General features: G+C 39.5%; 1 protein-coding gene across 1 annotated transcript in view; it reads right to left on the reverse strand.

The window, feature by feature from the left end:
• Positions 1 to 25210, reverse strand: part of LOC309657053 (centrosomal protein of 78 kDa-like) — a gene marked incomplete at its 3' end in the record, with an annotated part of 38738 nt that overhangs the window by 12111 nt on the left and 1417 nt on the right. Inside the window, exons 2-3 of the mRNA XM_082454015.1 lie at positions 3787 to 3922; positions 996 to 1126 (exon numbers count right to left, since the gene is read on the reverse strand). Coding sequence (XP_082310141.1) covers positions 996 to 1126; positions 3787 to 3895 — 240 coding nt within the window. The 5' untranslated portion in view covers positions 3896 to 3922. The remainder of the gene's footprint in view (positions 1 to 995; positions 1127 to 3786; positions 3923 to 25210) is intronic.

Raw genomic sequence — 25210 nt, forward strand, 5'->3', positions numbered from 1 at the left:
GGGTCTTGTCGTACTCTGCAATTTACTAAGAAATCACTTATGTGCTACAAATTGTAGGTGCTCATTTATAAAACGAAAGGGGGTAACTCTACATGAACTATAGATTTCTCCCACTGTAACATTTCATAATTTTCTAAGTTTTCTTAAAATTTCTCTATATTATCATTAATTTTAATTAAAAACATAAAAATCTAACATTCTCTTTTGAAAATCAAAGAGTAATTACCATAGTCCTACAATAATGGGATAATTAGTTCTGAAACCTGTCAAGTTTCATGTTTCATACGAAAAGAGAATCATATTAAATAATTTTTAAAAATTAAACATGGACTTTGTAGCACAAAGACATGGTTCCCCCAAATGGTATTCCCTTATTTACTAGAAATGTTCAGCTCTGCATTAAAGTTGAAATAAAACAAATATATTATTTTTGAGGTGCAAAAGTTTCTTATGAAAATCAGTTTTTCTTTTCTGTCCATACAAACAAAAGTATGGAATCACATTAGATGTCAGGTTTATGAGGGAATATAATGTAGCTTCTTGAGGTTTTTTATTTTAGGAAAGGAGAATATTAACATCAAAACTTTTTTCAACTTTACTTTTATTTAAAATGAGGCCATATTTTCCTCTTATAAAAAGAGAGTTCAACTAGAACTGTCAATTTTCTCATTTGTAAAACAAGAGCACTGAATCAGCTGACTATATTCATTCAGAACTCAATTTCTTTATCTTATGATCACTAAGGTTCTCCCTAAATCGAATATCCTAAGGTTCTAAGGAAAGGAAACTATATTACTAACGACATGTTTTGATTTTTATTTCTTAGAGTTCAAATGTCCACCATTCACCTTGGTCTAAGCTTAAGGAACCATTCAAGGGGATACAATGCAGATGGGAGGAGAAAACAAAACCCTCACTCAAGCTGTGCAGTGTTGCAATCAGGCTTCCATTTGAAAAATAATCTTCTCTATAGCTTTAAAGTGATAACTTCGTACCTGCAGTGCTTCTTGTTTCAAACTGATTTTCTCTGGCTCTTCCTGAACACTTTCTGAGGAATCTTCGACCTCTTCGATTTCTGAGGAGGAAGGACTCTCTACTGTCACAGTCACAGGAAATTCTGATGGACCTGACTGTCACAAGAAGAAGATAGGAAACCACAGAGTTGTTAAACTGAAGTGCAAAGAAAGAAGACAAGATTGTATAAAAGATAACACAAGCCAGATACCAAATATCCACATATTAGAGGACATTTAACAAAAGTGATCTGAGGTATCATTATTTATAAATGTCTCTCACTGCTCCTTAGTCTAAAACAGGCAATGACTAAGTAAAAGTACAGTAACTTATTTTTGCTATGTTACTGTACAGACCTCTGTTGTACATGGTTAGGATTAGTAATGGGAATTGCCCATATTATTTTATTAAGTTTCTTTCACAGAAGCCAAGTGAAGAGCCAAGATAAACATTTTTTCTCAGATCAACTTTATACTGCAAATGAAAAATTTATTCTTTACCATCAGACGAAAACAGTCTGGAAGCAAATGTAGTTTTTCGGAGGAAAATACATCAGTAAAGGGACTGATGAATAATCAGAAAGTCAACATATCTAAGCTGTGAAGAACAGACGTTAGAATTTTAAAAAATAAATCACATACACATACACAACTAAAACTGACCCATCAAAAATTTCATCTTCTCATCACCCTTAAGCCAAAACTAGGGTAACAGTAATACAATTCTCCTGTCAAGCTTCACTGCCACTGCAATGTTGTTCCATAGGGCATTTCCAAACATTTAAAAACTGACCTGGCCACAACCCCATAAAAGTCTACAGATCATACAGAAGTGTGCTGGGATTATATAACCACGCAGAAGACAAGTCACTAGGACATCATTTTCACAACAAGCAGCAAACCTGCAGCATAGGAAACTCCCAACAGGAGAACGAGGTGCACACCCCTCCCTCTGGGCATGCAAGGGCAGGACTGACACCCAAGGTGCTCTTCTCTCAATCTCAGCAGTGGTGCCTTTCATAGAGCAACTATGCGGTCTCCCAAGACCACTGGGAAGGAGAATCTGATACTGACAGTATTAGCTTGCCATGAGGCCATAAGCGAGGGAATGTGTGTGGCCTTGGTGAGAGAGCAGAAGTTTGGGAGATGTTGCTTTATATTGGCTTTCAGATCAGGAATTTGTACATACGGCCTGCAAACAACATTTCTTGAAAACATATGAACATTCTTGAGTATGACAGCTCCATGTGAGGGGTCAGAAATGGCAGTCAAGTTCATTTCACTGGGTAACAGCTGATTTGCAGACTGGAGAACAGGCTTCCTTTTTCACAGACATAACCACAAGGCTGCCAGCTGTGTGCGAAATCCACACAATTACATGGTTGCATTGGGAGAGCGACCAGACAAGTTTTACATGGATTTATTTCAGAGAGGGAAATACTTCTTGTAAGGCTCTGTCAGTTTAAAAAGCAAGAAGAATGACCACCCACCTTTCCCAATTCAACCCCTACATATCATAAATATGATAGCTACATACCTGCACCTGATTACATACATCACGAGCTTTGATGAATGGAAAGCCCTTAAAAAGATATCAACAAAACGAAGTTAGATCTTGATGTAAATACATCACCAGTTAAATCCAGTTAATACAACTATTTAGTATTATGTACAGTATCCATACAGAATTGTGTATAAAAATAAATAAGCTCAAAAGAAGGACCTGGAGGGCTCTGCTACGGAGAAAACTGAACAGAATTCAGCCGACTGGCTTGGTGATAACTCTCTGAACTGCTGAGAGGCCCCTTCAGCTCCTATGTTCAGGATGGTTGAGATTTCAGTCTCACTTCTTTAAATGGTGATATTAATCGTTCTCTAATTTACCACTCTGTGTGACGAGGATGGACCTGAGATTAAGTGTCTCACCAAGAAGATAGGAAACCATAGAGTTGTTAAACTCAAGTGCAAAGACTGGGGATTCAACACTATAGTTTATGCAACAGCAATTCACATTACCATTTGCAAAAAATTAGTTGGTTGTCCAATAAGGATTATAAACATCCATTTAACATGAGCTACTGAACAGATACTTTACACAGTAACTCCTTCAAGTACTATTTAAAATCAGTTCTCTTTGTTTTCTTAAGCAATTGTTAACCCCCAATTTCGTGAATACTACCAAGTAAGTCACGTGAAAATCATCTAGAGCAATCTATTTCACTTAGCAAGCCTAAAGCTATAATTCAACAATTTTATTTACTGTTCTATGACAAAAATTACTATGAACAGCTATCCCCTGGATAAGTAATCAGCTAAAGCTAGTTTGACTCACTAAATCTGATTTACTGAGTTAATAAGCCAGTTGATTTAGAATAGGTCTAATGCAGATTTCTCATCCATTCTGCATTAAACTGCTTCCCATGCCTAAAATGTCTTTTTTCCCATTCGTACATATCCAAATTCCTACTTCTGTGCTGTAGGGCTTGGCTCAACTACACCTGCCTTTAGTGAAACTTTTCTCACCTGCACAATTGGAGATAATTTTAGTCTCCTCATGACTCCCACGGGGTTACCTCTGTTGTGACACTTGAGAAACAACTTGAAACTCCCAATTACTTTCTGTTTTTCTTCCTTAGACGGCTCATTAGGCAGAAGCCATGTGTGAGTTATCTTCTTTCCTCTATAGAAAGCACCAGAGACCGCCCACGTAATGGAAGTTCCAAAATAAAGAATTCTGAACGACTGAAAAAGACAGGGAATGCAAACACATTACCTGTTGCTTTTTGCACGTTCTGCAGTACGCCACGGCAGGAAACCAGACACACCAGGTGGTAGAGGTTCAGGACCATAACATTCTTTACCAGCAGAGTGTTTCCTTCCATTACTTACAGGTTTCTTTGTGGCCAATCCTATGTTTGACAAAGCACGAAAGAAGGAATCAAGATGCACCAAAGGTCTACAGAGCAACTCTCAAAAGTGTACAGTTTGAAAGGAATCAAACAGGCACTGGACAATGATGCCAAGGCCATTAAAAAAAGGATCGTTTTGTAAAAAGGTTTTACATAAGCCAGCATTTTTTAAAAATATAAGTTCTCTACACTAACAAGTTATTTTAACTAAAACAAAAGTATTGAGATGTGCAGAAATGGAAAAATAAAATTTTTAAAAATCCCAAAGTATGATCCATTTTATGTATCATGCAGAAACACTCAAGTTTATTGAATCTTAGAACACCTTTGGCATTTCTGAATCTCAAGGATAGCGAAACACAGGTACACCCATGACTTCTGCCAAACAGAATCTTCAGAATTGGACCAAAATTTCAATTTAAGATGAATTTTTCTATGTAAAAACAGTAAAAGTTATAAGACTGCAAGTTGCTGGGTGGTAGGTGAGTCAATGTTACTCTCCTATAAGCCTGTCAGCCTTCACTGCTCCTTTGATTTCATATAGAAAACACACAAAAAAACAAATGAAACCCACTGGATAAAAGAGTGAAATGTGGAGACTTATCCTATATTTCAGTAGTAAAGAGGCAAGTATCTTTATATGAAATATTTGGTTGCAAAAACTAGACCTACGTGTTAATATTTTATTTAGAACAAGCCATATATTAAAATTCACATTTAAATATTTAATTTGAATTTACTGAAAACAAACATCATAGGTTAAAATGGTTATTTTTATCCTTCAAATCTACTATTTCATGTTATTTTATTTATTTATTTTAATAGATCTTTATTGGAGTATAATTGCTTCACAATTCTGTGTTAGTTTCTGTTGCACAACAAAGCAAATCAGCCATATGCATACACATGTCCCCATATACCCTCCCTCTTGAGCCTCCCTCCCACCCTCCCTATCCCACCCCTCTAGGTCATTGCAAAGCACCGAGCTGATCTCCCTGTGCTATGCTGCTGCTTTCTACATTTTAGCGGCATTAGGATGGAGTGTAAAATAGAGTGTATGTGGTAATATAGGATAAATATTTCATAGAGTGTAGCTTATTGATAATCACCACATGATTCTGTGTGATTTAACATGCCTCTTAAAAATATATAGGAGCTCAGTTCTTTTTGTGCTATTTTATTTTGTTTTTTAACTTAATTACCCTCCAAAAAAGATGTCTGTATGCATGTGGTTTGTATGTGTATACCCTTCCTTTACTTTCAGAAACTAATGCAAATACATTTGTATTAAAAATTTTTTTAATTATACTTTTTGTGTTAGGAGATAAAAAAAAATTTCTAATAAAAGTTCCCGTCTTTTTTAGGCATACATAACTACAATATAAATATGACACAATTCACACCATTATCTTACCCCTATACTCACCTGGCTCTAAGTATATACCCAGCTATTGATTTGGCTTACCTCTATGTCTCCAAATAACTGAGGCAAATACAAAAAATAGACCAAGAAATAAAATTACTCTTAAAATACCTCAATGAGCTTGTATACTTCAGTTACATTTCCACTTTGTTTAATCAAGCTAAATAAAAAAAAATTTTTAATTGTATTCTCATTCCATGATGCTGTATTATATACCACCAGGTACTAATATTACAGAATTCCTAATATGTTTCACATATACATGTTTTATTTATATATGTTTCCATTTCTAATATTATAGCAAAAGGCAACTTAGCTATTTTAAGAATGCTTTACATATCATATAAATTTTTAATAACAATATGTAATTAGTGTGATACCACAAATCTTAACTTCTTTGTATGTACTATTTGATTATTAAAATACCACTGTCTTGAAATAACAATTGGCAGATAATTCATAAGCTTTTTTTTTGACTTCATAAACACTCTTAACAACTTCTATTTAATACACTATTGTCCAAGCAAGTTGATTAATGGAGAATCAAAAACATACATCTTTAAGTAGAAAAAGAAAAGTTGTATTTATGAAGATGTTTACAATAGTTTATTTTAGGTTATTTCCAATTTTTCACCAATTTAAAAAATTGACCAACTCAATGAAACCTTCTGAATCCAATGTTAAAAAGTATAACTATGAAAGAAAAAAGAAAAGTATAACTGTGAATCATAAAATTGAAATTTAGTATGAAAAGATAAGAATGGCAAATTATATTGAATCTATGTGGAATTATGTTTATAGACATCAGGAAGAGAAAATAAAAATGTAAACAATGGGAGGAACCAAGATGGCGGAGTAGAAGGATGTGCTCTCACTCCCTCTGCGAGAACACCAGAATCACAACTAGCTGCTGGACGGTATTCGACAGGAAGACACTGGAACACACCAAAAAGGATACCCCGCATCCAAAGACAAAGGAGAAGCCACAATGAGACGGTAGGGGGTGGCGCAATCAGAGTAAAATCAAATCCCATAACTGGTGGGTGGGTGACTCACAGACTGGCGAACACTTATACCACAGAAGTCCACCCACTGGAGTGAAGGTTCTGAGCCCAACGTCGGGCTTCCCAAACTGGGGGTCCGGCAATGGGAGGAGGAATTCATAGAGAATCAGAATTTGAAGCCTAGTGGGAATAGATTGCGGGACTTCGACGGGCCTGGGGGAAACAGAGACCCCACTCTTGGAGGGCGCACACAAAATAGTGTGTGTATCGGGACCCAGGGGAAGGAACGGTGACCCCGGGGGAGACTGGACGAGACCTACCTGCTAGTGTTGGAGGGTCTCCTGCAGAGGCAGGGAGTGGCTCTGTTTCACCGTGGGGATGGTGACGCTGGCAGCCGAAGTTCTGGGAAGTACTCCTTGGTGTGAGCCCTCCCAGAGTCTGTTATTAGCACCACCAAAGAGCCCAGGTAGGCTCCAGTGTTGGGTTGCCTCAGGCAAGACAACCAACAGCGAGGGAACCCAGCCCCACCCATCAACAGTCAAGTGGATTAAAGTTTTACTGAGCTCTGACCACCACAGCAACAGTCAGCTCTACCCACCATCAGAGCCTCCCATCAAGCCTCTTAGATAGCCTCAACCACCAGAGGGCAGAGAGCAGAAGCAAGAAAAACTATAATCCTGCAGCCTGTGGAACAAAAACCACATTCACAGAAAGACAGACAAGATGAAAACGCAGAGGGCTATATACCAGATGAAGGAACAAGATAAAACCCCAGAAAAACAACTAAATGAAGTGGAGATAGGCAACCTTCCAGAAGAAGAATTCAGAATAATGATAGTGAAGATGATCCAGGACCTCAGAATAAGAATGGAGGCAAAGATTGAGAAGATGCAAGAAATGTTTAACAAAGACCTAGAAGAATTAAAGAACAAACAGAGATGAACAGTACAATAACTGAAATGAAAACTACACTAGAAGGAATCAATAACAGAATAACTGAGGCAGAAGAATGGATAAGTGACCTGGAAGACAGAATGGTGGAATTCACTGCTGCGGAACACACTAAAGAAAAAAGAATGAAAAGAAATGAAGACAGCCTAAGAGACCTCTGGGACAACATTAAACACAACAACATTCGCATTATAGGGGTCCCAGAAGGAGAAGAGAGAGAGAAAGGACCAGAGAAAATATGTGAAGAGATTATAGTCGAAAACTTCCCTCACATGGGAAAGGAAATAGCCACCCAAGTCCAGGAAGCGCAGTGAGTCCCATACAGGATAAACCCAAGGAGAAACACACCGAGACACATAGTGATCAAATTGGCAAAAATTAAAGACAAAGAAAAATTATCGAAAGCAGCAAGGGAAAAACGACAAATAACATACAAGGGAACTCCCATAAGGTTAACAGCTGATTTCTCAGCAGAAACTCTACAAGCCAGGAGGGAGTGGCATGATATACTTAAAGTAATGAAAGGGAAGAACCTACAACCAAGATTACTCTACCCGGCAAGGATCTCATTTAGATTGGATGGAGAAATCAAAAGCTTTACAGACAAGCAAAAGCTAAGAGAATTCAGCACCACCAAACCAGCTCTACAACCAATGCTAAAGGAACTTCTCGAAGTGGGAAACACAAGAGAAGAAAAGGACCTACAAAAACAAACCCAAAACAATTAAGAAAATGGTCACAGGAACATACATATCAATAATTACCTTAAACGTGAATGGATTAAATGCTCCAACCAAAAGACATAGACTGCTGAGTGGATACAAAGACAAGACCCATATATATGCTGTCTACAAGAGACCCACTTCAGACCTAGGGACACATACAGACTGAAAGTGAGGGGATGGAAAAAGATATTCCATTCAAAAGGAAATCAAAAGAAAGCTGGAGTAGCTATACTCATATCAGATAAAATAGACTTTAAAATAAAGAATGTTACAAGAGACAAGGAAGGACACTACATAATGATCGAGGGATCAATCCAAGAAGAAGATATAACAATTATAAATATATATGCACCCAACATAGGAGCACCTCAATACATAAGGCAACTGCTAACAGCTGTAAAAGAGGAAATCGACAGTAACACAATAATAGTGGGGGACTTTAACACCTCACTTACACCAATGGACAGATCATCCCAAATGAAAATAAATAAGGAAACAGAAGCTTTAAATGACACAATAGGCCAGATAGATTTAATTGATATTTATAGGATATTCCATCCAAAAACAGCAGATTACTCTTTCTTCTCAAGTGCGTATGGAACATTCTCCAGGATAGATCACATCTTGGGTCACAAATCAAGCCTCAGTAAATTTAAGAAAATTGAAATCATATCAAGCATCTTTTCTGACCACAACGCTATGAGATTAGAAATCAATTACAGGGAAAAAAACGTAAAAAACACAAACACATGGAGGCTAAACAATACGTTACTAAATAACCAAGAGATCGCTGAAGAAATCAAAGAGGAAATCAAAAAATACCTAGAGACAAATGACAATGAACACAAGACGATCCAAAACCTATGGGATGCAGCAAAAGCAGTTCTAAGAGGGAAGTTTATAGCTATACAAGCCTACCTCAAGAAACAAGAAAAATCTCAAGGAAACAATCTAACCTTACACCTAAAGGAACTAGAGAAAGAAGAACAAACAAAACCCAAAGTTAGCAGAAGGAAAGAAATCATAAAGATCAGAGCGGAAATAAATGAAATAGAAACAAAGAAAACAATAGCAAAGATCAATAAAACTAAAAGCTGGGGCTTCCCTGGTGGCGCAGTGGTTGAGAATCTGCCTGCCAATGCAGGGGACACGGGTTCGAGCCCTGGTCTGGGAAGATCCCACATGCCGCGGAGCAACTAGGCCCGTGAGCCACAACTACTGAGCCTGCGCGTCTGGAGCTTGTGCTCCGCAACAAGAGAGGCCGCGATAGTGAGAGGCCCGCGCACCGCGATGAAGAGTGGCCCCCGCTCGCCGCAACTAGAGAAAGCCCTCGCACAGAAACGAAGACCCAACACAGCCATAAATAAAGTAAATAAATAAATAAATAAACCCAAAGTTTAAAAAAAAAAAAAAAACTAAAAGCTGGTTCTTTGAGAAGATAAACAAAATTGATAAGCCATTAGCCAGACTCATCAAGAAAAAGAGGGAGAGGACTCAAATCAATAAAACTAGAAATGAAAAAGGAGAAGTTACAACAGACACCGCAGAAATACAAAACATCCTAAGAGACTAGTACAAGCAACTCTATGCCAATAAAATGGACAACCTGGAAGAAATGGACAAATTCTTAGAAAGGTATAATCTTCCAAGACTGAACCAGGAAGAAACAGAAAATATGAACAGACCAATCACAAGGAATGAAATTGAAACTGTGATTAAAAATCTTCCAACAAACAAAAGTCCAGGACCAGATGGCTTCACAGGTGAATTCTATCAAACATTTAGAGGAGAGCTAACACCCATCCTTCTCAAACTCTTCCAAAAAATTGCAGAGGAAGGAACACTCCCAAACTCATTCTATGAGGCCACCATCACCCTGATACCAAAACCAGACAAAGATACTACAAAAAAAGAAAATTACAGACCAATATCACTGATGAATATAGATGCAAAAATCCTCAACAAAATACTAGCAAACAGAATCCAACAACACATTAAAAGGATCATACACCACGATCAAGTGGGATTTATCCCAGGGATGCAAGGATTCTTCAATATACGCAAATCAATCAATGGGATACACCATCTTAACAAACTGAAGGATAAAAACCATATGATCATCTCAATAGATGCAGAAAAAGCTTTTGACAAAATTCAACACCCATTTATGATAAAAACTCTCCAGAAAGTAGGCATAGAGGGAACCTACCTCAACATAAGAAAGGCCATATACGACAAACCCATGGCAAACATCATTCTCAATGGTGAAAAACTGGAAGCATTTCCTCTAAGATCAGGAACGAGACAAGGGTGTCCGCTCTCACCACTATTATTCAACATAGTTTTGGAAGTCCTAGCCATGGCAATCAAAGAAGAAAGAGAAATAAAAGGAATACAAATTGGAAAAGAAGTAAAACTGTCACTGTTTGCAGATGACATGATATTATACATAGGGAATCCTAAAGATGCCACCAGGAAACTACTAGAGCTAATCAATGAATTTGGTAAAGTTGCAGGATACAAAATTAGTGCACAGAAATCTCTTGCATTCCTATACACTAATGATGAAAAATCTGAAAGAGCAATTATGGAAACACTCCCATTTACCATTGCAACAAAAAGAATAAAATACCTAGGAATAAACCTACCTAGGGAGACAAAAGACCTGTATGCAGAAAACTAGAAGACACTGATGAAAGAAATTAAAGACGATACCAACAGGTGGAGAGATATACCATATTCTTGGATTGGAAGAATCAATATCGTGAAAATGACTATACTACCCAAAGCAATCTACAGATTCAATGCAATCCCTATCAAATTACCAATGGCATTTTTTACAGAACTAGAACAAATCATCTTAAAATTTGTATGGAGACACAAAAGACCCCGAAGAGCCAAAGCAGTCTTGAGGGAAAAAAACGGAGCTGGAGGAATCAGACTCCCTGACTTCAGACTATACTACAAAGCCACAGTAATCAAGACAATATGGTACTGACACAAAAACAGAAACATAGATCAATGGAACAAGATAGAAAGCCCAGAGATAAACCCACGCACCTATGGTCAACTAATCTATGACAATGGAGGCAAAGATATACAATGGAGAAAAGACAGTCTCTTCAATAAGTGGTGCTGGGAAAACTGGACAGCTACATGTAAAAGAATGAAATTAGAATACTCCCTAACACCGTACACAAAAATAAACTCAAAATGGATTCGAGACCTAAATGTAAGACTGGACACTATAAAACTCTTAGAGGGAAACATAGGAAGAACACTTTTTGACATAAATCACAGCAAGATCTTTTTTTTTTTTTTTTTTAAACAGAAACTATGCTGGCTATTTTTTTTTTAATATTTTATTTATTTTTTTTTATATTTATTTTTTTTGGCTGTGTTGGGTCTTCGTTTCTGTGCGAGGGCTTCTTCTAGTTGCGGCAAGCGGGGGCCACTCTTCATCGCGGTGCGCGGGCCTCTTCACTATCGCGGCCTCTCTTGTTGCAGAGCACAGGCTCCAGATGCGCAGGCTCAGTAGTTGTGGCTCACGGGCCCAGTTGCTCCGTGGCATGTGGGATCTTCCCAGACCAGGACTCGAAACTGTGTCCCCTGCATTAGCAGGCAGATTCTCAACCACTGCGCCACCAGGGACGCCCCAGCAAGATCTTTTTTGATCCACCTCCTAGAGTAATGGAAATAAAAACAAAAATAAAAAAATGGGACCTAATGAAACTTCAAAGCTTTTGCACAGCAAAGGAAACCATAAACAAGACAAAAAGACAACCCTCAGAATGGGAGAAAATATTTGCAAACGAATCAACGGACAAAGGATTAATCTCCAAAATATATAAACAGCCCATTCAGCTCAATATTAAAGAAACAAACAACCCAATCCAAAAATGGGCAGAAGACCTAAACAGACATTTCTCCAAAGAAGACATACAGATGGCCAAGAAGCACATGAAAAGGTGCTCAACATCACTAATTATTAGAGAAATGCAAATCAAAACTACAATGAGGTATCACCTCACACCACTTAGAATGGGCATCATCAGAAAATCTACAAACAACAAATGCTGGAGAGGGTGTGGAGAAAAGGGAACCCTCTTGCACTGTTGGTGGGAATGTAAATTGATACAGCCACTATGGAGAACAATATGGAGGTTCCTTAAAAAACTAAAAATAGAATTACCATATGATCCAGCAATCCCACTACTGGGCATATACCCAGAGAAAGCCGTAATTCAAAAAGACACATGCACCTCAATGTTCACTGCAGCACTATTTACAATAGCCAGGTCATGGAAGCAACCTAAATGCCCATCGACAGACGAATGGATAAAGAAGATGTGGTACATATATACAATGGAATATTACTCAGCCATAAAAAGGAACGAAATTGAGTCATTTGTTGAGACGTGGATGGATCTAGAGACTGTCATACAGAGTGAAGTAAGTCAGAAAGAGAAAAGCAAAGATCGTAAATTAACGCATGTATGTGGAACCTAGAAAAATGGTACAGATGAACCAGGTTGCAGGGCAGAAGTTGAGACACAGACGCAGAGAACAAACGTATGGACACCAAGGGGGGAAAACCGCGGTGGGGTGGGGATGGTGGTGTGCTGATTTGGGCGATTGGGATTGACGCGTATACACTGATGTGTATAAAATTGATGACTGATAATAAAAGAAAAAAAGAAGAATAAAAAAAAAAAAAGAAAGCCTGTGGGTGAGATTTTAATTTTTTAAAGTAATATTTATATTACATTAATTAATTTATTTAAAAATACATTGATGTTCTCATCAAAAGGAAAAAAAATTTCTTTTTCTTTAATTTTTGTATCTACATATGGTGATGGATGTTCACTAAGCTTATTGTGATAATCATTTCACGATGTATGTAAATCAAATCATTATGCTGTACACTTTAAACTTATACAGTGCTGTATGTCAATTATATCTCAATAAAACTGAAAAGAGGGCTTCCCTGATGGCGCAGTGGTTGAGAGTTTGCCTGCCAATGCAGGGGACACGGGTTAGAGCCCTGGTCTGGGAAGATCCCACATGCCGCGGAGCAGCTGGGCCCGTGAGCCACAACTACTAAGCCTGCGCGTCTGCAGCCTGTGCTCCGCGACAAGAGAGGCCGCGATAATGAGAGGCCCACACACCGCGATGAAGGGTGGCCCCCACTTGCCGCAACTAGAGAAAGCCCTCGCACAGAAACGAAGACCCAACACAGCCAAAAATAAATAAATAAACCCAAAGTTAAAAAAAAAAAAAAAAACTGAAAAGAAAAATGTAACAGTACTATTGATGGTTATAAATAAATATGGAAAAATAATCAATTTTTCTAGTCTTTCCTATAAAATTTATGGAAAAGTTTAAATGTAGACTGCCTAGCAGGACCATCATATAACTGGTGCCCTCTACATAACTGGTTTAAATATTTTGGAAAACAATTTGATTATTTTTATTAAAAGCCAAAAAATGCCTTTACCTTCCTATTCAATAATCTCATTTTGATAATTAGTCATAAAAGGTATTAATCATAAAACACGGAAAGAAAATGCACAAAGCCTTGTACACACAAAGCTTGAAGCAAACTGAATGTTCAATATTGTTTGCTGGGACTTCCCTGGTGGTCCCGTGGTTAAGAGTCCACCTTCCAAAGCAGGGGACGTGGGTTCGATCCCTGATCAGGGAACTAAGATCCCACACACAGCAGGGCAACTAAGTCTGCATGCCGCAACTACTGAGGCTGCGCGCTCTGGAACCCCTGTGCCACAACTAGAGAGAAGCCCATGCGCTGCAAAGAAAGATCCCGCGTGCCGCTACTAAAACCCAACGCAGCCAAAAATAAATAAATAAAATAAATAAATAAATAGAATGGTTTCTGTTAAAAAAAAAAAAAAGATGGAGCAGTTTGTGTCACGGCTGCAGTCTGGTCATCAGGCAGTCAGCTTTTTTTTTTTTTTTTTAATAATATTGTTTGCTCATTCATTTACTCATTCAGCATTTTTCCCCCCAAGTGCCTACTAGGTTCCAAGCACTAGGGGTAAAACAGGAAAAAAAAGAAAGTCCCTTCCCTCACAGAACTTACATTTCTGTGGGGGAGATAGAAAATAAATAAAGAAGCGTAGTACATCCATGTATATAAATACACATGTATAGCATGTTAGATGGAGAAAACTAAAACAGCGAGGAGGGCAGGGAGTACGGAGTGGAGCAGGGATGGCTTCAGGGTGGTGACATCGGGGACTTGAAGGAAGTGAGGAATCAAGCCTGGAAGCTCTGTGGCAGAAGACTGTGCCCATCAGAAGGGGCAGGTCTTGACGTGGGAGCATGCTTGGCATGACTGAAGAACAGCAAGTAGGTCAGTGCAGTTGGGGCAGCCTGAGCTAGAGGGCGAGTAGCAGGCAAGGGCAGAGTTGGAGAGGACCAAATCTCTTAGAGGAGTTACCGGCCATGTGAAGAAACTGGCTTTTACTCTGAGTGAGACTGGAGGGTTCTGAGCAAGAAGGTGACATAATTATGATCTAGCTTTTAAAAGGATGGTGGGGGAGAAAGTGGAGAGCAGTCAGGAAACTACTGAAATACTACAGGCAAGAAACGATGGTGGGTTGGGTCAGCATGGTGATGACAGGGGTGATGAAAGCGGTTGGATTCTGGACAGAATCTGAAGGCAGATCTGACAGGATTTATTAACTACAGTGTAATTGAATGTGATGTGTAAGACAGAGGAATTAAGGAGGACTCCAACATTTGGTCTGAGTAACAGGAAGGATGGAGCTGCCACCTACTGAGATGGGGAACATGTGGGAAGAGCAGGTTTGGGGGTAGAAATTAGAAGCGTGTTCTTGAATGTGTAAGATTTTAGATGCCCTTTATTAAAAAAATTTTTTTTCCTTTATGGTTTGTTATAGGATATTGAATATAGTTCCCTGTGCTATACAGTTGGACTTTGTTGTTTATCTATTTTATATATAGTAGTGTGTATCTGCTAATCCCAAACTCCCAATCCATCCCTCCCCTAACCCCCCCCCTCTTGACAACCACAAGTCTGTTCTCTATGTCTGTGAGTCTGTTTCTGTTCTGTAGATAAATTCATTTGTGTCATATTTTAGATTCCACATATAAGTGATATCATATAGTATTTGTCTTTCTCTGTCTGACTTCCTTCACTTAGTATGATAATCTCTTGGTCCATTGATGTTGCTGAAATGGCATTATTTCAATCTTTTTTACGGCTGAGCAGTATTCCAGGTATATGTGTACCACATCAGATGCCCTTTAGACAGCTGTAGCAGCAAGCTGGTGCCTCGCCCATCCGTGCCCCTCATGTGGACCACATCAGTGCACTTAGGACTGCCTGACCACCCAAAGCCAGCACCTCCATTGTTTAGCCAGAGGGCTTTCTCAAACTAAGACAATCTTGAAGAACACAACACAACACACAGAGTGGTGGTTTCCTCCCTAAAAAGAGAAAGGCGCAGGGGCAGAAATTCTGTTTCCTTGCCTCCTGCTTTCTGCCTTTGAATGCCTTTGTTTGAGAATGTGGTGATTGGTGGTGGTGTAATCATGAGGGAAAAGTCCAAGGGAAGTGAAGTGAGGCCAAACCCTGGCATTGTAGAAATGAGCAAATTTTAGCAGCCACCTATCTTCAGGGTGCCTGCTGTGTGAGCAGAACAAACCCTTCTTATTTAAGCCACTGTAAGTCAGGTCTTCTCTTACTGACAGTTGATTCACTGCTTAGTAATAACACTAGTTAACTTTATCAAGGACTTACTATATACTTAGTAAGTGTTTACTAGTCTAAGCACTTTACATGTATTTCCCCATTTAATCCTTATAATACCTTTACAATTATTATCTCCAGTTTAGATAAGGAAATTGGGCCTGGTTAGGTTAAGCCAGAATATGAATCCACGCAGTCAGATTCCAGAGCCCTTGCCCCTGAGACTCTGCTATACTGCCTTCTAGTATTTGTGGTTATATAATTTGACATAAAACTATAACTATAAACCTTACTGTGGTAAATTATTTTTCACCTACACATAAATATGGACATTAATCAGGTATAAAAAACTTCAAATATAAGAGGTAAAGTTAGATAATATTGTGTATGGTGAAATAATGATTAAAAAACTATTCTCATACTCCTCTCTGCAATTTTGGAGTTAAAATGCTGTAAGAGATACTTAACACTTAATATGTAAGTTTAGTTATCTTCTCATTATACAAATAAAATAGGTAATAAAGGGGGAATCCCAAACTATTATACCAGCCAGTATGCCTCCACGTACAAGTATCCCAAACCAGAAGTGACCAGAAGTGGATGACGTCAGGCGGAATTTGGGAATAGGAGAAAGGTACAGGGGAACATAATGTTGACCTCATATTTCCCCACTCCTGTTTATAACAGAAACTCTCTAAAGAATTGCTAATACTCACAACTTGTACTTCCACCCATCCCACTCTCTCTTGAGCCAATTAATCAAACTTTCAACTCAACCACCTGAATAAACTGCTCTTGTCATGGTCCCCAGTGATGCTGTGTGGCTGAACCGCACTGAATCCATTTTGTCAGCCCCGTCTTAGGCCCACAGTCCTACCCCTCCCCTTTTTGCATGACTGAGCTATAGCCCACTCACAGGAATGCACCCAAGTCATGCAAGTTTCCTATCAACTTTTACCCTTGCCTCCATCTGATATGAAACCTGGAAGACTGCATTTTGCTGACACAGATGGTTAATGATCGTGAGACCCCCAGGGGGAAGAAAAACCCTGGGTTCCTATCAGTGCGGACATGCTTCCCACTTGGTAGTCAGATTCTGTTTTTAGCTTTGGCCCCTTTAAGTCCCCCTGTACCCCTTTTGTTGGCACAGACTGCAGCTGTGTATGCCTCTGGATCCTCATCTGCAGGATTGTTTTCCTTTGAAGTATCATTTAGATTTTCCTTGAATGAAGATCAATTGGTAATAAACCATGTGCTTTTGTTTACTTGAAAATGTCTTTATTTTGTCCTTGATCTTATAAATTAGTGTTACTGGGTACACAATTGTGAGATGACAGTTATTGTCTCTCAGCACTTGGAGAGATCATTCTGTCTTCCAGCTTCCCTTGTGTGTTCATAAGTTTGTCGTCAGTCAATTACTGTTCCTTTGTAAGTAAGCTGATATTTATTTGTCTCATGTTATGGGTTGAATTGTATTCCTCAGAAAGATAGGTTAAAGCCCTAATCCCCAGTGCCTAAGAACGTGACCTTATTTTGAAAGAGCGTCACTGTGGACACCATTAGTTAAGATAAGGCCGTACTGGAGAAGGGTGGGCCCTTAATCCAATATAACTGGGTGCCTTATCAGAAGAGGAAGAGAGACACAAGACACTCAAAAGGGGAATGCCATGTGATGGGGAGGCAGGCACTGAAGCGCTGCAGATGCAAGCTAAGGAATGCCAAGGACTGCCGCAAATCACCAGAAACTAGGGAGGGGAGGGAAGGGTTCTCCCCTCTCCTTCACAGGGACCAAGGCCCTGCTGACAACCTGGAGTTTGGATTTCCAGCCTCTAGAACTGTGAGACTATATAAATTCCTGTGATGTTAAGCCATTCAGTTTCTGGCACTTTGTTACAGCAGACCTGGGAAATTAATGTAACTGACTTTAAGATGTGTTGCCTTTTATGTTCTCGGTTTCACTACACTGTATCTAGATTGGATTTCTTTTTACTGGTCCTGTTCTTAGTGATTCCTCATCTACAGATTTATGTCTCTTATTGGTTTGGAAAGTCCTCACCCATTATATGAACCCATTATATGAACAGATGCTTACCTCCTTTCTCTAGATTCTCCTTAAGGGACTCTAAGTAGATTTAAAGTAGGAGACTGCCTTTTCTATCCTCCCTGTCTTTATTTATTTGTTTATACATTTATTTATTTCATTTATTTATTTTTGGCTGCATTGGGTCTTCGTTGCTGCGCGTGGGTTTTCTCTAGTTGCGGCGAGCAGGGGCTACTCTTTGTTGCGGTGCGCGGGCTTCTCATTGCGGTGGCGTCTCTTGCTGCAGAGCACAGGCTATAGGCACGCGGGCTTCAGTAGTTGTGGCACGTGGGCTCAGTAGTTGTGGCTCACGGCCTTAGTTGCTCCTCACCATGTGGGATCTTCCTGGACCAGGGCTGGAACCCGTGTCCCCTACATTGGCAGGCAGGTTCTTAACCACTGTGCCACCAGGGCAGTCCCTGTTAAGTTTTTAAATATCAGTTAATTGTTTTAGAAGTTTGTGGCAGATTGATAGTCGTCTCTCAATAGTCATTTTCTCCTTATTTTAGTAATATAACTTCTTAATTTTAACTGGGTACATGACCATCCACAATAAAGTCTATATTTCCAATTTGCCCTTCAGCAAGGAATGACCATGAACTAAGCTCTTACCATGGGATATAAAAGGAAGTGGTGTGCACAATTTTTTTAGGAAGTTTTCTTAAAGGGAAAGGCATGTCTTTTTCCTTCCCTTTTTTCTTCCTTTCCTCTACTCCATGAAAGGAGTATACTTTCCCGCACCATTATGTTGGACCTGGCTGTGTGACTTGCTTTGGTTAATGAAGTGCGAGCACACAGGACATGTGACACACCTGAGCAGAGCCTTCAAGTGATTCTGTGGCTTAGCCTCTTGTATGCTTGTTTTCCATCATGAGGAAAATACAACCCAGGTGACTACTGCTCCTTTAGTCTGGTTCCTTGAATGGGAGACGTGTGGAACTGATTCGTACCTCGAGCACAGCACAGCAGCTGACTGCCCCTCCCTCCAGCTGTCAAATCCCAACTAACTTAGAAATAAATATTTGCTGTTTATAAGCCACTGAGTCTTTGAGGGCAATTCCTTTACTTTCTTGCAGGTCAGCAATTTGTTAAAAATTATTTTTTTTTCTGAACTTATTCATGATTTAGTTTCCACTGTCCAGCTATTATGAATAATGCTGCTATAATATTCATATACAAAAGTTTGTGGTTTTGTGTGGATATTTTAAATTCTTTTAGGTATATAGCTAGGAGTAGAATCGCTGGGTCTTATGGTAACTCTATATTTAACATTTCAAGGAAGTGTCAGACTGTTTTACAAAGTGACTACACCATTTTACATTTCCACCAGGTGTGTATGAGGGTTCTGATTTCTCTAAATCCTCACTAACAGTTACACTCTCTTTGATTATGGTCATCCTAGTGGGTGTGGTTTCTCACTGTGGTTTCGATTTGCATTTCCCTAATGACTGATGATGTTGAGCATCTTTTCATGTACTTATTGGCTATTTATATATCTTCTCTGGAGAAATATCTATTCAAATCCTGTACCCATTTTTTAATGGGTTGTCTTTTTATTGTTGAGTTGTAAGAATTATTTACATATTCTGGATATAATATCAGATATGTGGTTGCAAATTTTTTTCCCATTCTGTGTATTGTCTTCTCACTTTCCTGGTGGTGTCTGAATTAGTCTACTAGGGCTGCCATAACAAAATACCACAGACTGTATATGACCTCATTTAACCATAACCAGCTCTTTAAAAGCCCTGTCTCCAAATATAGTCACATTGTGGGGTAGGGCTTCCACACATAAATTTTGGGAGAACGCAGCTCAGTCCAAAACATTCTGCCCTCTGGATACCCAAAATTCTTGTCCTTCTCACAGGTAAACACATTCACCCACATCCCAAAGTCTTAACCCATTCCAGCATCAACTCTAAGTGCAAAGTCTCACCTGAATATCATCAGGTATGGTTGAGACTTGAGATATGATTCACTCGAAGGCAAAATGCCTTGCCAGCTGTGAGCCTGCGACATCAGACAAGTTATGTGGTTCCAAAATACACTGGTGAGACAGGCATAGAGAGATATTCTATTCTAAAAGAGAGAAATCAGGAAGAAGAAAGGGAAATGGGTCCAAAGCGAATACAAAACCCAGCAAGGCACATTTCATTAGATTTTAAGGCTCAAGAGTAATCCTTTTGGGCTCAATGCTCTGCCCTCCAGGCCCACTGGGGTGGCAACCTCATCCCCTTGGCCCTGGGTGGTAGCTCCACCCCCTCAGCCCTGGGCATCAGCTTTATTCCCGAGGCACTGGTTGGTAGCAGGCTCCACTGAAACCAAGGAGACAGCTTGCCCCCCAGACCTGTACTCTCTGGGCTGATGGCTGGAGTAGCAGCCCTGTTGATCTCTGAATCACTTTTGGTGTCATTTCTCACTTTTCTTGAAGGGTGATGTGAATTGGCAGCCAGATAGCTCTATTGTCCTGTCCTGTAGACTCCCAGAAGTCTGACAGTATTCCTCCATTTTGTTGTCTCTATGCCCCTTAGTCCAGACTGGCAGTGTTTCTACTGGTATAATCTTATTTCTATTCCTGGTTACTTATGAGATGACTGATTAAATCCATGAGTTGCACCCATGACCTCTTTATCAAATGACTGTCCAGCTACGCCCTGGATGTATTCTCCAGAACATACTTCTTCTTTTTTTGTAATATGGATAGTAATTGGTTTCTACACCTAATTCCAACACGTGAGGAGTTGGGGTGGTTTCCCAACATCACCAAGGAGCAAGTCTCTGGGTACCAGCTGGGTGTCCTGCATCTCAGCTCAATTCTGACACTATCTACCCAGAGACAGCATCAGGTTCTGCAGGTTAAGTGCTCAGTCCCACAAGACTGCTGTACACCCCTCTTGCCCTCTCAGGATGCCAGGTGCAAGCCAGGTTGTTACCTGTGCTTCTGATCATCTGGCCACAAACTGGAGGCTCCAACAATCTCTCCCAACTCAGGATGCCAATTGAAAGCCCAGGTTGTGAACTGTACTTCTGACTGATGGCTATAAATCAAAGGTTCTTATGACCCCTTTCTTGGGTTTGATTAATTTCCCAGAGTGGCTCATAGAACTTAGAGAAACATTTTTACATACTGGACGACTGGTTTGTTATAAAAGGATATTATAAAAGGAAGAGCCAGATGGAAGAGATGCATAGGGCAAGGTATGGGCAAAGGGCGCAGAGCTTCCACGCCCTCTCCTGGTGTGTCACTCTCCCCACTTATCCAGGTGTTCACCAACCGGAAGCTCTCTGAACCTTGCCCTTTTGAGTGTTGTGGAGTCTTCATTACATAGACATGATTGATCAAATCACTGGTCATTGGCAACTGATTCAACCTCTAGCCTCTCTTCCCTCACTGGAGGTCAGGGGGTGGGACTGAAAGGTCCAATCCTGTATTCATGGTTGGGTTCTTTGCTGACCAGCCCCCATACTTAGGGCTTTCCAAAAGTCACCTCATTAACATAAATCCTGTTGTGGTAGAAAGGGGCTTGTTACAAATAACGAGACATCCATTTTACCTTTATGACTCTGAAAGTGATTTCAGGAACTGAGGAGTAGAGACCAAACATTATGACAAGAGAAGTTCCCACTGGTCTTATCCCTCAGGAAATTCCAAGGGTTTTGGGAGCTGTGAGTCAAGAACCTTGGATGAAGACCAAATATGAGATATATTTTGGTCATCTGAATGATCAAATGTATATTTCTTTTTTTTTAATTGAAGTATAGTTGATGTATTGTATGATATGTACATGTTAGTTTCAGGTGTACAACACAGTGATTTGACATTTAAACATATTACAAAACGCTCACCAGTATATATTTCTTGCAAGTTACAATATTGCAGATAGGCTAAGAATTTTCCAAATGTTTAGATTCTGGTTCCCTTATGCTTAACAACTCCTTTAATTTATCTCTCACCTCCTGCATACTATAAGCAGTAAGAAGAAATCAGGCCGCACCACCACCACTTTGCTTAGAAATCTCTGCAGCTAAATATCACAGTTTATCACTTTTAATTTCTACCTTCCACAGAACACTAGGAAACAGTTTGGCCAAGTTCTCTGCCACTTTATAGTAAGGGTCACCTTTCCTCCAGTTTCCAGTAACACGCTCCTCATTTCTGAGATCTCACTACAGTCACCTTTTAACGTTTACATTTCTACCAAGAGTCTCTCTTCAAGGCAATCTAGGCTTTTCCTAACATGCACCTCAAAAATCTTCCCCTCCACTCATTACCCACTTCCAAAGCCCCTTCCACATTTTTAAGGTATTTGTTACAGTAGTACCCCACTTCTCAGTACCAAAATCTGTATTAGTCTGGTGAGGCTGCCGTAACAAAATATCACAGACTGGGCAGCATAAACAACAGAAATTTATTTTACACATTTCTGGAGGCCGGACATCCAAGATCAAGGTGTTGGCAGGTTTGGTTGGCTTGCAAATGGCCATCTGCCTCCCTCCAACCCCTGGCAACCACCCTTCTGCTTTCTGTCTCTATGAATTTTACTATTCTAGGTACCTCATATAAATGAAATCATACAATATACAGTCCTTTTGTGATTGCGTTATTTCATTTGGCATAATGTCTTCAAGGCTCACCATACTTTTTAAAGCTGAACATACAAAAGTTTTGTATATTCGATTTTGATGGAGTCCAATTTTAAAATTTTGTCACTTACGGTTTTGGCTTCAGAGCTAAGAAACTATTGCCTAATCCAAGGTCATGAAGGTTTACACCTGTTTTTTTCTAAGAGTATTATAGTTTTAGCATTTATATTTAGGTCTATGATCCATTTTGAATTAATTTTTTAAAAATTTAATTAATTAATTAATTTTGGCTGCGTTGGGTCTTCACTGCTGCGCGCGGGCTTTCTCTAGTTGCGGTGAGCGGGGGTACTCTTCGGTGCGGTGCGTGGGCTTCTCAATGCGGTGGCTTCTCTTGTTGCGGAGCACAGGCTCTAGGCACGCGGGCTTCAGTAGTTGTGGCACGCAGGCTCAGTAGTTGTGGCTCGTGGGCTCTAGAGCGCAGGCTCAATAGTTGTGGCGCACAGGCGTAGTTGCTCCGTGGCATGTGGGGTCTTCCTGGACCATGGGTTGAACCCATGTCCCCTGCCTTGGCAGGCGGATTCTTAACCACTGCGCCACCAGGGAAGTTCCTTTAATTAATTTTTGCGTTTGTGAGGTAGGGGTCCAATTTCATTCTTTTGCATGTGGTTATACAACTGTCCCAGCACCCTTTGTTGAAAAGACTATTATTTTCCCAGTGAATCAACTGTCCATAAATGTGTGGGTTATTTCTGAAGTCTCAATTCTTTTCCATGATATATACGTCTATCATTATTCTGGTACAACACACTATCTTGATTATTGTAGTTTTGTAGTCAGTTTTGAAAGCAGGAAGAATGAGTGTTTTTTAACTTTTTTCTTTTTTTTTTCAAGATTCTTTTGGCTATTCTGAGTCCCTTGCATTGCCATCTGAATTTTAGAATCTGCTTGTCAATTTCTAGAAATAAAAAAAGGCAGCTGGGATTTTTGATAGGATTGCAAAGAATGTGCAGAACAAATGGAGAAGTACTGCTTATTTTAATGATATTAAGTCTTCTATTATTTCTTGATGACGATTTAGCTTAATTATAAACCCTGTACCTCGTGTCTTCCTATCCTCTCAGTAAGCCTAATAATTCCTTGCTCCTCCACTGGGCACTTTTCCTACTTCTAACAGTACACTTTAGCAACCGCTTCTTATTCTGCCAACTACACACATCGTCTCTTGAGTGCTTTTCCCTTTCCCTTTCCCTTTCCTATGTTTCACATCTTAAACTGTCAGCTGTATTTTTACCTTTATGTTGTCAACATTGGTATAATTTATAAACTCTGCTTTAACTACAGCAAGATTATAATTTATTAACAGGTTTGGTCTAAAAGTTGAACACCAGAAACCCGCCTTTTCTAAGCTTTTTATCATAGTAATTATTCAATTGAATTCTCTCCCGGAACTCCTATCCTTCCATCCGAATCTAGCCTAGCTCTTGGGACTTCCCTTTACTACTGAATTAGATCTAGTGAATCCTGGGTAGTGATGCTGTCAGAAACCTCATTTCTACCTCATCTTTAAATTTTGAAAAAAAGCCTATGTGGGAGTTAGACTTTATGAGTCTCTGCATATCTGAAAATGTTTTCATTTTGCTCTCTTAATGATAATTCAGCTAGGAATAGAGGGTTTTTTTAATAAAAAAATTCTTAGAATTTGAAGTTCAAGAAATATTTCCCTCAGAAACTTGAAGGTCATTGTTATCTTCTCATATCTAGTGTTGCTGGTAGGAATTCTAATTGCAGTGTGAGTCTTACTCTTTTACGGGTCACTTTTTTTGTTTATTTTTTTTTTAGTTTTGGCTGCGTCGGGTCTTAGTTGCGGCACTCGGGATCTTTCCTTTAGGTGTGCGGGCTTTTTTCTGTGGTGCGCGGGCTTCTCTCTAGTTGTGGTGTGCAGGTTTTCTCTCTCTCTCTGGTTGTGGTGCATGGGTTCCAGAGCGCGTGGGCTCTGTAGTTTGTGGCATGTGGGCTCTAGCTGAGGCACACCGGCTTAGTTGCTCCACAGCATGTGGGATCTTAGTTCCCCGACCAGGGATTGAACCTGCGTCCCCTGCGTTGGAAGGCAGATTCTTTACCACTGGACCACCAGGGAGGTCCCTATGGGTCACATTTTTCCTTTGGAAATTCAGGATTTTCTCTTTAGCTTTAGAGTTTTAACATTTCACAAAGTTGTCTTTGCTCTCCACTAATGGACATTTTCAGCGCTGGGAAATTTTGTTCCATTATTTTTGGGGTAATTTTCCATCTTTTATTTACTCTCTTTTCTTTTTCTCTTGTAATATTAGTCCTGTTGGATTGACTCTTTATTTTTCTTATATTTTCTCTTGCAATTTCCATCTCTTTGCGTATTTCTTCTATTCTCCTTAAAATTGCACGGACTTTACCTTTCAACACTTCCAGTGAATTTATAATTTTAGCATTTTCCTATTTCTAATTTCAAGACTTACTTTTTGTTCTTGGGTTGTTACTTATCTGAGTACATTATCCTTGTTTCATAGCTGTAATAAAAGTTTGTGAGCATATTTTTAAGTTCTCTGAAGTTTCTTTTTCTTCTGTGGTCACATTTTCTCCTTATCCTCTCCCTCCCTTCCCCAGCCCCAAGTTGGAGACTTCCCTTAAACACCTAACAGTCCCTGGTTGTCCGTTCATATTTAAGATGAAGTAGTTGGATGCTGATGACGCATCTTTAGAACTTGGGAGGGTCTTGCCAACTTGCACAACTTCACTCTAGGGTGAGTGGG

This window comes from Balaenoptera physalus (genome assembly GCF_965194825.1).
Source record: "Balaenoptera physalus genome assembly, chromosome: 3".
Lineage (NCBI taxonomy): Eukaryota > Metazoa > Chordata > Mammalia > Artiodactyla > Balaenopteridae > Balaenoptera > Balaenoptera physalus.